General features: G+C 37.6%; 1 protein-coding gene across 3 annotated transcripts in view; it reads right to left on the bottom strand.

Moving 5' to 3' along the window:
- Positions 1 to 12,591, bottom strand: part of LOC123598280 (TLC domain-containing protein 4-like) — a 71,020-nt gene that overhangs the window by 19,693 nt on the left and 38,736 nt on the right. For all 3 annotated transcript variants that reach the window (XM_045478367.1, XM_045478368.1, XM_045478369.1), the window contains exon 6: positions 990 to 1,063. In XM_045478367.1, coding sequence (XP_045334323.1) covers positions 990 to 1,063 — 74 coding nt within the window. The remainder of the gene's footprint in view (positions 1 to 989; positions 1,064 to 12,591) is intronic.

Genomic DNA, 12,591 nt, shown 5'->3' with positions numbered 1-12,591 from the left:
CAAATCCAGACTGGGGGACTCTTTATAGAATAACTGGACAGTACTTCTTAACACTGTCAAAGTCAGAAAAACAGGGAAAGACTCAGAACTGTTACAGACTACAGGAGACCAGGAAGACGTGACAACTAAATGCAGTGTGGCAGTCTGGATTGAATCCTAGAACAAAAAAGAAAACACTGATGGAAAAACTGGTGTAATCCGACAAAGTCTGTAGGTCACTTATGAGTGATGTATCAATATCGGTTTCTCAGTTTTGACAAATGTCCCAGGGTAATAGAAGACATCAGCAATAGGAAAAACTAGGTGAGGAGGATATAAGAGTTCCTGTGCTATCTTTGCAACTTTTCTGTAAATCTAAAATTAGAACACTGTTTTTCTTAAATGAGGAACTCAGGTAATGTCAATATCAGAATTTGGGAACAGGAGTAAGTTGGTGTCAAGAATATGAACAGGAAAGGCACCTGGGTGACTTAGTCGGTTAAGCATCTGACTCTTGATTTGGGCTCAGGTCATAATCTCATGGTTCTCGAGTTTGAACCCTGCGTTGAGCCCTACATAGGGCTCCCCACTGACAGTTTGGACTTGCTTGGGATTCTCTCTCTCTCCCTCCCTCCCCCACGCTCTCTCTGCCACTCCCCTGCTCGCACGCATGCACACAAGTGCTCACACATGCTCTCTCTCAAAGTAAATAAACTTTAAAAAAAAAAAGAATATGAACAGGACCCAAGATGAACCCAAGTATAATAAAGCATCGTCACCTTTCTGAGAGAGCTCTGTTCAAAAGCTAGGACCACCACTTTCTAGCTAGGGGATCTTGGACAAGTTTCTCCAACCCCTCCAACGTTTACTTTCCTCACTTGCACAATGGTGGTAACAGTTCATATCACATATTCTCATTTTTATTTAGTAGCTTTAGGAACCTTGGAAAAAAAATTCCCCAAACTAAAGGTAAACAGCATAAGTGTAAAATAATGATATCAATAACTTACCGCTGATTCACAAAGGGGCTGGAAAGTTCTGCAAGCAGGCGAAAATTCCCAATGTATGCCAGTACTCCATCCTTCTGGATGATAAACATAAAACACGATGTCAGGGAGGCCATTCTTATCAAAATTTCCAAATATTAAAGGAACATTCAATAACTTCTCAGCATAAAATAACAATCAATGTCAAAACAGACCAAGTCTCCTAATTTTCTTCATGAGAAATTAGAAATGTCACTAGAATTCTACATTATTTTTAAAAGATAGCATATTGTATACACTTATGTTCATTTATAAAAACAGATTTTAAGCTGTTGTCTCATGTTGAATTAATGAATTCTGCAAATAGCCATCAGTAACGGCATCCTCAAATTGCTGTAGAAATAATTACCAAAGTAGCGTGAATTTCAGCACTTGAGGAATTTTAGAGCAATTAAATACCTAATAGAAACTCATTCTTATATCTATTAATGAAAGCACCTTAAAATCTCAAAAGTGTACTTCATATCCTAATTAACAACATGTGAGCCTGTGAGCCGATGCTTATCTGCCAAATGTAACAACACATGCTAAAACTGATCTATCACATTTGACCTGAAAAAATATTTGTCAATCGGAAGATCCTACAGCTAAAACCCATACTTTCAGGACCTTTCTGAATTTAGAAACATATACCTGGTACACTGTATGAGTTTAATAATAGGAAAAGTAGAGCAGAATTAATAAGCATTAGAAAGAACACCAAACGTATACATTCCAAAAATTCATGTAATTTAAAAACTGTTACTAGGTAAATAGAGCCATTCCACCACTTCCAGTTAAATCAGAATTATGATTGTACATAAAAAGAAATAATCCTACCTGCCCCCAAAACATTAGGTATACATGGAACTTCAGTCCTAAAAGCTATATACATGCTGCCTTCCAAATGGGAATATAAAGCAAAAACAAAAAACAAAAAAACCCTTTTTATTTGAAGGGTTTTCAGTTCTTCTCCACGGAAATTATTTTAGAGATTAAAAATTCAGAGCTGGTTTCAAGAATTAGCTTTTCCAAGGCTAATCTAGAACTTTTTATAATCTCAAACTCACTGGCCTTAGGGAAACTGAAACGTGTGATGAGGAGAAACGGAAGGAGGAGGGACAAAGGGGTAAAGGCAGTGGGCAAGGTGAGTACTGTGCACAGGGGGTGACTGGCTTTACCTCAAGTCAAGAGAGGCATAGCCATACCAGTCCAAGCACACATGACAACATAGGAGAAATAACTATGCACATGTGTCACGATTTTATCACGGAACTATGAAGAGTTAGTGTTTATTTGAAATTATATATTTTTCTGTATTATTTACTCTTCTGTTACAATAAAAGCTTTTATTTAAACAAACAAGATTAGTTAATAGTGGTAATTAGTTGCAATTAAAAATAGGACTAATTTAACAAATAAAATGCGTGAAACTAATATTTTTAGGTTTCCTTTTACCCTTTTAACTTTCTTTTGGATATTTAAATTTAGGAGCCTACGTTATTATATATTTTTAAGAGACATAAATCTGAGACTTTGTAAAAGGAGAATGTAAATACAATGGGACTAATTAAATAGTTGTTACCTATATTTAATAAAAAATAATAGTGACATCTTCTTACCCACAATACAGATTTTTCTTTTTCTTTTTCCAGTATTACTTCTCTGAACTGCCTACAGCCTTTGGTGTGTGTGTGCGTGTGTGTGTGTGCGTGTACACAAGCAAGTACACACACACACACACACACACATATACACGCACACACACATATTTTTTTTTCAAGAACGAAATACAGTCCAACATAAAATTACTTTGACTTGTAGCTCTGCTCTTAGGAATCCACATTACAGAATCACTCCAATAGGATGACCTCAACCTAAATATTTTCTTAACAAAGGTGTGAGCATAAAATACTTGAGACTTTTACTAGCAACTGCAGGCTTTTTGGAGTTACAACAATTAAGTTCCCAGCTCTCTGAAAAGGTCCATCCACTTTGTATCTATAGGCTTGTTTTGATAGACCAGCTATTTGTGTCTAAGGTCTTTTGCATGTACAAATTCATCATATAAACTATCCACTTCTAAAATATCCATCCTTTTTCAATACTGCAAAGCATACAAAATGGATTCCAAATAAGTTACAGTTCTAGTGAAGAAAATCCTGTTCAATGTGGCTACCATTTTCTGGTAATGCTTTTGAGTTCAGAAGCAGTCTTATTTCCCCAAATGAGCCATTCTTCCATTGTATGCTTGTCACAACCCTCAGACTACATTAACTAACAGAGATGCTAATAGTTCATCCTTTTCTAGATGCTTACGGGTTCCTCAGCAGTCATCAGTTTTAAAGAAACGGTACATAAATATCTGATTATTTCATGTAATACTTTTCTGTTTTCTCATCCTCGATTTATTTCCAAATTACAGAAGGACATTCTCTTTGCCTCACACTCTACACATATGATTTTACGGCTGGCCAACGCATGCTGGCAATAATTGTAGCTATCTTATAGGCACAGGTCTATGGAAGCCATCTCCCTCCATTTCTGTGAAGTCAAAACTCTCATTGGTTCTTCAGGTTTTGAGGAAGCTAAAGGTGAGAAAGAACTTTCATCATGAAAGCCTCAACATCAGAGGTAAGCAAATCACATCTCTTTGTGGCACTGTTCCACGCGAGGTGTAGAAGGTGTTTCGCAGGTAGTATCTTTTCATTTTCTTTGGTGAGAAGTGTATAGACCGAATGGAATTTGCCACGTTTACATTTGCACTGCCTGCCAAATGTGCAGACGTATTGAGCAAAATCTAATTCGTCTTTGAACAACCCATCAACAATTGTTATTTCATGTGGTTTCTTTATAATCTTCATAGGAGTCAAAAATTCAACTTGAAACTCCATTTTTCAAATCCCAGGAGCTAAGAGCTAGGGGAACATGTTTTTATTGCTGTGATTCCATGCAACATCTGCTAGAGGAAAGAAAGCACGATTACTGGGAATATCCAACAGAATAAGCTCTCTCTATTGTGAGAAACCAACACATCTGTTATTAGAATTTACCCCTTTTTCGCCGACAGGATGTTTTCGTTGCAACCTCTGAATCGGGAAATGTAACTTTACTCAGTTTCGTAGAACAGTCAAGGGAACAATAAAATGTGTATATCCATGTGGTATGTCCAAGTTTTATGCCTGCTATTATTTCAACTGAGCGTCAGTGTCTTTTTGGAAGATGAAAAAGTACAGCTCCATTTAGATGTACTTGTCTGTCTCATTTCAGACTTGTGAGACGCAGTCTCTTTAGGCGCTTTTCCATCCCCATCTCTAGCAGGCCTGTATTAGATTGCTGGGGGTGCCATAACAAAGTACCACAGGATGGGTGGCTTAAACAACAGAAACGTATTGTCTTACAGTTCTGGAGGCTAGAAGTCTGAGATCAAGGTGTTGGCAGGCCCATGCTCCTTCTGGAGGTTCTAGGGAAGGATCTGCTCCAGGCCTCTCTCCTAGTTTCTTGCAGTTCCTTGGCTTCTAGACATCCCAACTCCAATCTTCACATGGCATTTTCCCTACGTGCATGTATGTGTCCAAACTTCCCCTTTTTATAAGGATACCAGTCATGTTGGATTAAAGAACCCATCCTATTCACCTATGACCTCATGTTCACTTAACCAAAAACATCTGTAATGACCCTATTTGCAAATAAAGTCACATTCGGTGGTACTAGGGCTCAGATCCTCAACATAAGAATTTGGGGGTAGGATACAATTCAATCCGTAACAATGCCCAATCCTAAATTCTTTTCTGCATATTGTACAGTCTAGTCTCTTTTGGTTATCTGATACCCTAACCCATGTGTCTTTCCATCCACCCATAATAACATCATTATATACTAATGTATATAATAATATATATTATACATATTTCCATATATAATAACTATAACCTTCTTTATTGGTGAACTTTGGGGGCATTCTGGTGTTGGTATCATAGTGTTCTCATTCTCATCTGATCTTCCAAAGGGCAAAGATGACTGTTAATGCTCATGATTACAACACACTTCCATGGTATCATTCAGTGTAATGCGACAATAAATGATCCATTATTATGAACTGCAAGTCATGGGTGCCACAATTTTTTTGCATCAAAGGGAAAGACTGCACAGGATACGGGATTTTCAGTAGTAAAACAGTAAAACCAGGATGGACTTGGGCAGGCCACTCCCTTCTTTATTATGAATTTTATTATAATGAATCCCAAATGGTAGGTAAACTTTTTCATTTTAATGCATAATTAAAATCACATTCCTAGCTCTGAGAAAGAGGAATGAATAAAGAGTAAATGTCTGACCTCTCTAACTCATCCAGCACAAAGAAGCACTTTCAAGTAATAGGAAGCAAATTGCCTTTCATATTCCAAGTTCCTGAATGTTTTATGGACTTATTTTTTAGTTTTGGTGATTTATTTAAAGTTTAGGTGAGTGTTTCCAAAGGAAGTGATTGGAATATTTCAGTTAAGAAAAGGTCAGAAAAATAAGTAATTGTGTTTAGTTGGAGACCATCCTGGTAAAATTAAAAAGCTGAAATGTTCTGCTTTCCTCTTCTCCCATAGTTAAATTCTTCAGTGACTAGGGGAAGGGAGAAGAGCTTTGAAAATAGTGCACAACTAGAACATGACCCTTGGGGAGGCAACAAATGCAAAGAAAAGAGTTACTTTAGTGAGATTCTTACTTGAACCAGACAGAAAGATTTCAGAAATAGTTGATTAGTATAATCCTCTATCATAATAACTTCATGTACTTAATACTCACTTTTGTTTTTAAAGATAAATTTTCCCATCTATAACATTGCCTTTCTCCCTCAGTTAAAAGTAGCTCTTTTTCCAATCTACTTTTCCTAACAATCTTCTTTTGTTTAGTTTTTTTAAAATGTGTGGCATTCTAGGTACCTATACCCAATGTTTAGAGAATATGACATACCAAATTGCTATAAGATATGAGTTAATATATTCCTAAGGTCAGCCAAAGCCTTGCTAAATTACTTACTATATCTTTCAAATAGATCATTTTATCCAAATATGAAATGCAATACTGAAATTTTTTAAGTTTTTGTTTGTGATTTCTAAAATATATTTAAGCAGACAGTCCAAAGTTATGCAAAATATTGAAATAGTAGCAATCACCTTACTCTTAAATTTTAAGAAACAATTGTAAACATTTCTCTCTAGTGAATTTTAAAAATACAAACTTATTAACTATACTATGTCTAAGACTTTGAGAGTTTAGAAGATTTCTTCGAACTCCTTTCAAGTGGTTATAAAATTAAAAGTAACTATTAACCAAAGTGTCAAATTAGTATCAGATAAAACCGGACTCTATAATAGTCTTTAAATACTAAAAGTTACTAGTAAAAATAGTCAATTTGATATGTTGCTTTCATCTAAATTTAGCCAAAATGCAGTGTCTCCACACTGAAAAAACCTCTTGAGTTTATAAAAGAAATGGGCATAGCATCCTGGCTTTTCTTCTAATTTCTCTTCCCTCTTCCCAAAGAAAATGGTTCTCTCATATCTAACACAGTCGTTCTCAAAGTGTGGTCCCCAGACTAGCAGCATCACCAACACCTGGAAATTTGCTAGATGTACATTTTCTTGGGCCCCATCGCAGACCTACTGAATTAGTAACCGTGGAGGTCAGATGAGCAATATATTTCTAATAGGCCCTCCAGGTGATTCCAATATTGACTAAAGTTAGAGAACTACCATCCTAGCCTACAGATGATCTAGGAATCTCTAAGCCCTCAGGAAACTAGCTCAATACTTCTCTGAAATTGTAATTAGTGAAGATTTACAAACCCCCCCCCCCCCATCAGATCCTACAGCATTATCAAGGTAGACTAGCTGCATCCCTCTAGAAATATTTTCCTGACTCCTGAATCCTGAGCTAGGTCAGGTGTTTCAACAGATTTCTCTGCCTGTCTGTTAAGGTACTTATACCCTTGCAAATTATCTATATTCCTTGTGTCTCGTTTACTGTTGTATCCATAACGCCTAGTACAGTGCCTGGTGCATATTTCCTGAGTTGAACCTCGCCTACTCCTCAGTGTGAAGCAAGGAGAATCACCTCCAAAACCAATTCCTAAGAGTCCTACAAACCTATATCTGAGTGGGTGAGCACTCTGATGAGAATATTAGTGTTCCATTGTAAAAGAAAAGGAGAAAAATATCCAGATTTTAATTTTGTAAAGAGATCAGTAGAAAAGAATTAGAGGTCATGAGAAATGTGTTATGATAAAAAAAAGTCTTGATATTTAATCTCCAAAACTTGATATATTTAGATTAGTGAAACAAGACAAAAAAGTGGGTTGGCAAGTAAGAGGTGGGGAAGATCACCTAACACCCATCACATTGGCTAATATCAAAGACAAAAAGTAAATGCTGGCAAGGGTATGGAGAAAAGGGGACTCTCATGCACTGTTGGTGGGAATATAACCTGATGCAGCCACTGTGGAAAACAATAGAGGGTCCTCAAAAAATTAAGAATAAAACTATCATATGATCCAGCAATTCCACTTCTTGGTATTTACCTGAAAAAAAAAAAACAAGAACACCAATGCACCCCTATATTCATCACATTATTTACAACAGCTAAGCTATGGAAGCAACTGAAGTGCCCATCAATAGATGAATGGATAAAGAAGATGTGGTACGTATATACAATGGAATATTAGCCATCAAAAAGAATGAAATCTTGCCATATTTGAGAACAAGGATGGACTGGACCTGGAGGGTTTTAGGCTACATTAAATAAGTCAGACAAAGAAACAAATACCATATGATTTCACTTATATGTGGAATCTAAAAAAACAAATGAATAAACCAAAGGGAAAAGAAACAGATTCTAGATACAAAGAACAAACTAATGATTGGCAGAGGAGAGGAGTGTTGGGGGGGGGGGGTGTCAGAAGCCTAACAGAATGGAAAGGGAAGGGTGTTAAGAGGTACAAACTTCCAGTTATAAGTAGGTCATAAAGATATAATGTACAGCAAGGAGAATATAGTCAATAATATTGTAATAATTTTATATGGTGATAGATGGTACTAGACAACATGGAGATCACTTGGCAATGTATAAAAACATAAAATCATGATAATGTAAGCCTGAAACTAATAGGATATTGTTTAAGTATACTTCAATTGAAAAAAAAAAAAAAAGAGGTAGGAGAATTTGAGACCTGCATGACAGCTATGGATCAGAAGGAAAATGGCTAGAAGCTGGTTATGTATGAGCATGCCAGCAAACTAAGAAGCCCTTTCTTAACTGCATGATTTGTAACTATTACTGAACTTCTCTAACCCCATTTCCATATCTCTCTATAAATATGGTGAATACTTTTTAAAGAGCTGCTATTAGGAGTGTATGGCTGCCCCTCCCACCATCCTCATCTTCCCCATTTTATGAAACAGTGGAATGACAGAATTAACTGAGAAATGGAAGTGTCTATGAACCACTATATCCTGCTGCTGATGGCAGAATTTCCATAAATATTTATTGGCCAGCTGACTGCTAGAATCTTTCAAACTCTTATTCTATTTGGGCAATTCATTATGATAATTAAGCAAGTAAGTCTGGGGAGGCAGGGATGTTAGGACAGGATCACAAGCCTGTGGCATGGAGGCCAGGATTTGAACCCTAGCACTCCTGGGTGACCTCTGGCCAAGCTGATCTAAATTTCAGTTTCTCAGGGCACCGAGATCCGGTTAAGCATCCGACATTAGCTCAGGTCATGATCTCATGGTTTGTGAGTTGGAGCCCCATGTCGGCTCTGTGCTGACAGCTCAGAGCCTGGAGCCTGCTTCTGATTCTGTGTCTCCCTCTCTCTCTGCCCCTCCCCTGCTTGTGCCGTGTCTTCTTCTGTCTCTCAAAAATGAATAAACGTTAAAAAAAATTTTTAAATAAATAAATTTAAGTTTCTCCATTTGTAAAATGGGCATAATACCATCTTTTTTGACAGAACTGATGTGAGAACAAGATATGTACTAATAGCAACCAAGAAAAATATGAAAATAGAAAAGGCACTCAAAAAGTGGAAAAAAGGGGCATATCGGGGGCTCAGTCAGTTGAGCATTCGACTCTTGATTTCAGCTCAGGTTATGACCCCAGGGTTGTGGGATGAAGTCTGATGTTGGGCTCCATGCGGAGTGTGGAGCCTGCTTAACATTCTCTCTCTCTCGGCCCCTTTCCCCTGCTCTCCCACTCTCTAAAACAAAAAATAATAATAAAATAAATAAAAAGTAAAATAGTGGAAAAAATTTTGCAGTTAAAGGTGAAACTAAACCCAGTAATTTTTCATATCCTGATTGTACAGAAGACTGATTAAGTTTAAGAACAAGTCCTAAAAGGGCCTATGCCATCCTGTCTATGTAGAAGTCTCCACCTCAGTGATATTTGAGTGACTTCACAGGACCAAGGGCCCAGCCTAAAACGATGAGCAGGAAGGGATGATAATAAGAATGACAGGTCGCCATCACAATTAGTGAGGACTAAGTGTTGGTTCACTATTGCTATTTCAAGATAAAACATAAATTATGTCCACACATCACTTCTCAAAAAGTCGTCAATCTTACTTTCTAATTGTTGCAGGAAAAAAACATCCAGTTTGAAAAGGAAAATAAATACTTCCACGGGAGAACAGTTTTATCTACCAAATAGGTGACACCAACTTTCCACCTCACAACTATATTTCACTCAGCTCAAATTTCACTCTGTTCAGGACAACTTTATGTTTCTTACCGTCATAATGTGGTAGGGTTGAAATGGACTCTGAAGATGGCCTCGTTCTATTACCAACTGATATTTAAATCCCATCTACCAAAGCTCCTCCAATTTGCCCTTCAGCCTGCACAACTCCATGGTGAGAAGTGTAGCATCTCCTAAAGCTGTCTGTTCCTTCCTGGGAGTGCTATTCATAAGTTTCAGAACTCTAATGCACCCTCTCTGACTTCCATCTACCAGTCCTACTTCTGATCATGGTAATCCAAAATCTCTTCTTCACATGATAACCCTTGAAATATTTAAAGACCAGTCATGTCTATCTTCTTTCCAGGTACCATTTCCAATTTGCTTAGAAAATTCTGGTCTACCCCCTTCAGAGTTCCTGAACCTTATTAACTGGCAGTCTTCAGACAACAAGAACAAAGAGGACAAACAACAAAAACCAACCAATCTCTTGGTGAAAAAAAAAAAATGTTTACACACAATAATCTCTACACATTAGCCAGTAAAGTCAAACATGTACAAACATCTTTTTGAAGGTGCAGGGTAACCTTTCCAAAGAGAATTTTAGCAGAACATGTCCGTATACTTAAAAATGCATCCCACTTTCCCAGGATTTCCTCTCTACAGAATTATTCTTTGAAAATAATTGTGTATGGCACAAATATGAAAAGATATAAGGATGTTCACGCAAGTTATATACAATAGTGAAACTCAGAACAAACGTATAACAATAGGGAATTGGTTAAATATGATTATATATCCACATGCTGCCAATAGAGCTAATGATCCAACCAGATGGCCTGAGAATAAAACACATTTTCAGAACTTACAAAAAACTTAGAGAATTTACCTCCTTCACACTCTTCCTTAGGAAATCATTTGAAGTTATGCTGCAGCACAATGAGTGAGTGAACCAAGAAAGACAGACATGGGATCCAGGAAACAGTGGCCCCAAACCAGGAAAGTCATGGCAGGAAGCCCAGGACACTGGGCAGCAGACCTAGAGAGCAGTCTGTTCAGACTGAAGTGGAGAATGGAGGGTTCCAAGGGCAGGTATCTGGGAAAAAACGATCGCAGAGATGTGATGCTATACTTGAGAGTATGGAACAACTCAAATATATGATAAAGGCCAAGAACATGTTGCAAGAAAAAAGGGAAGCATTGGAAACTCTAAACAAAAATTAGACAGGAAATGTAATCTTGTTTGTGCAGTCCACTATTTTAATATGATTGTCATAATTGATTGTCATAATTTTCATATTGGTTTTCTCTGTGTAGGATCAAACAGATGTAAAGGAAAACTTGGTTCAAAATCTTGACAATACAACCCACCCCCCCACCAAGTACAAATGACAAACTGAGAAGTGAAGTAGTGGTTAGAGACACAAAAAGTAGCATAGGAGCATTAATACCCTCACCTTAAAAAGTATCAAGAGGTGCTACAGAACCAGAAATGGAAGTTTTCAGAGGAACTTAGAAACTAAAATTCCTTTAACAACACTGAAAGGAAGAAGGGAAAGGAAAGAGAGATGTGAGAGTTAAATGCTTATCGTAACAAGAAGATAATGTCATCCAACACTGACAAATAAGACGGTGGTCTCCAAAGATGGCTGCCATCACTTCCTTCCCTTCCTAGATGTGCACAGTGCTCCTCATATGAAGAGGTGGGGTCTTATTTTCCTCCCCTTGAATCTAGGCTGCCCTAGAAAACTCACGTGACCACCAGAATGCAGTGGAAGTAACATCCTGGGTCTTCTGAAGCTCAGTCATGAGAAGCTTTGCAGAGGGGCCGCAGGAGGGGTCACAAACAGGCACTGTGGGCAACAGCCCTGCTGAGGTCCCAGCAGAGAGCCAGCACCAATTGCCAGACACTGGAATGAGTCTCTTTCAACCCAGTTGAGCCTTTAGAGGACTCCAGTCCCAAATGCTACTTAACAGCACCCACATGAGAGATCCCATGCAAGAACTGTCCCACTTTTTTTTTTTTATATTATTAAGAACTCATGAGTCAATGGTTTTCAATGGCTACAATAGTTATTCTAATTGATGATCAAAATGTCACATTTTTAGCCAATGAGAGAGCTTTCATGTTAGTTCTTATGTCCTTTAGACATAACCCCATTAGTCTTTGATAGGCTTCTTGCTTTCTGACATAAGATTGCCAGTTATTTTGTTGTATGCAATACTTCAATGTGTAAAATAAATTTTAAATTTTGAGCCCATTTTTGTCATATATAATCAAACACAGAATGCTATTTTTGACTTATGCATACACCCATTGGAAAAAAGTGGAAATACCTAAATGTAACTGGTAATTAAGTAAATATAGTCATCTCTGGGTTGTGGGATTTGGGAATTATTTTTTCTTTTTGCTTGTCAATATTTTCTAATCCTCAAATAAAAATTAATGACCTGTCTAATTTCTTCAAATGGCCTTTGCCTATACATTTTTCATAGCTTTTTTAAATGTTTATTTATTTTTGAGAGAGAGAGAGAGAGAGAGAGAGAGATAAGGGGCAGAGGGAGAGGAAGAGAGAATCCCAAGTAGGCTCCACACTGTCAGCGCAGAGCCGGATGCAGGACTCTATCTCATGAACTGCGAGATCAGGACCTGAGCCGGAATCAAGAGTGGGTCACTTAACCAAATGAGCCTCCCCAGTGCCCTTTTTCAATTCACAGTGTTGCTATAAGGGGCCTTAATCACGGTCTTCCCAAATGTATACTTTTGTGGTTCTCTTTCTACCTCTCTGAAGTTCTCCTCTGCCTCTTTCAGAGGATCATCCTTCTTCTGGTTCCTGCCCCTGCCCCCACAAGACAAACCTTA

The sequence above is a fragment of the Leopardus geoffroyi genome, chromosome C1 (genome assembly GCF_018350155.1).
Source record: "Leopardus geoffroyi isolate Oge1 chromosome C1, O.geoffroyi_Oge1_pat1.0, whole genome shotgun sequence".
Lineage (NCBI taxonomy): Eukaryota > Metazoa > Chordata > Mammalia > Carnivora > Felidae > Leopardus > Leopardus geoffroyi.
Note: the sequence above shows the minus strand (reverse complement) of the source record. Positions and strands in the feature narration are given on the sequence as shown.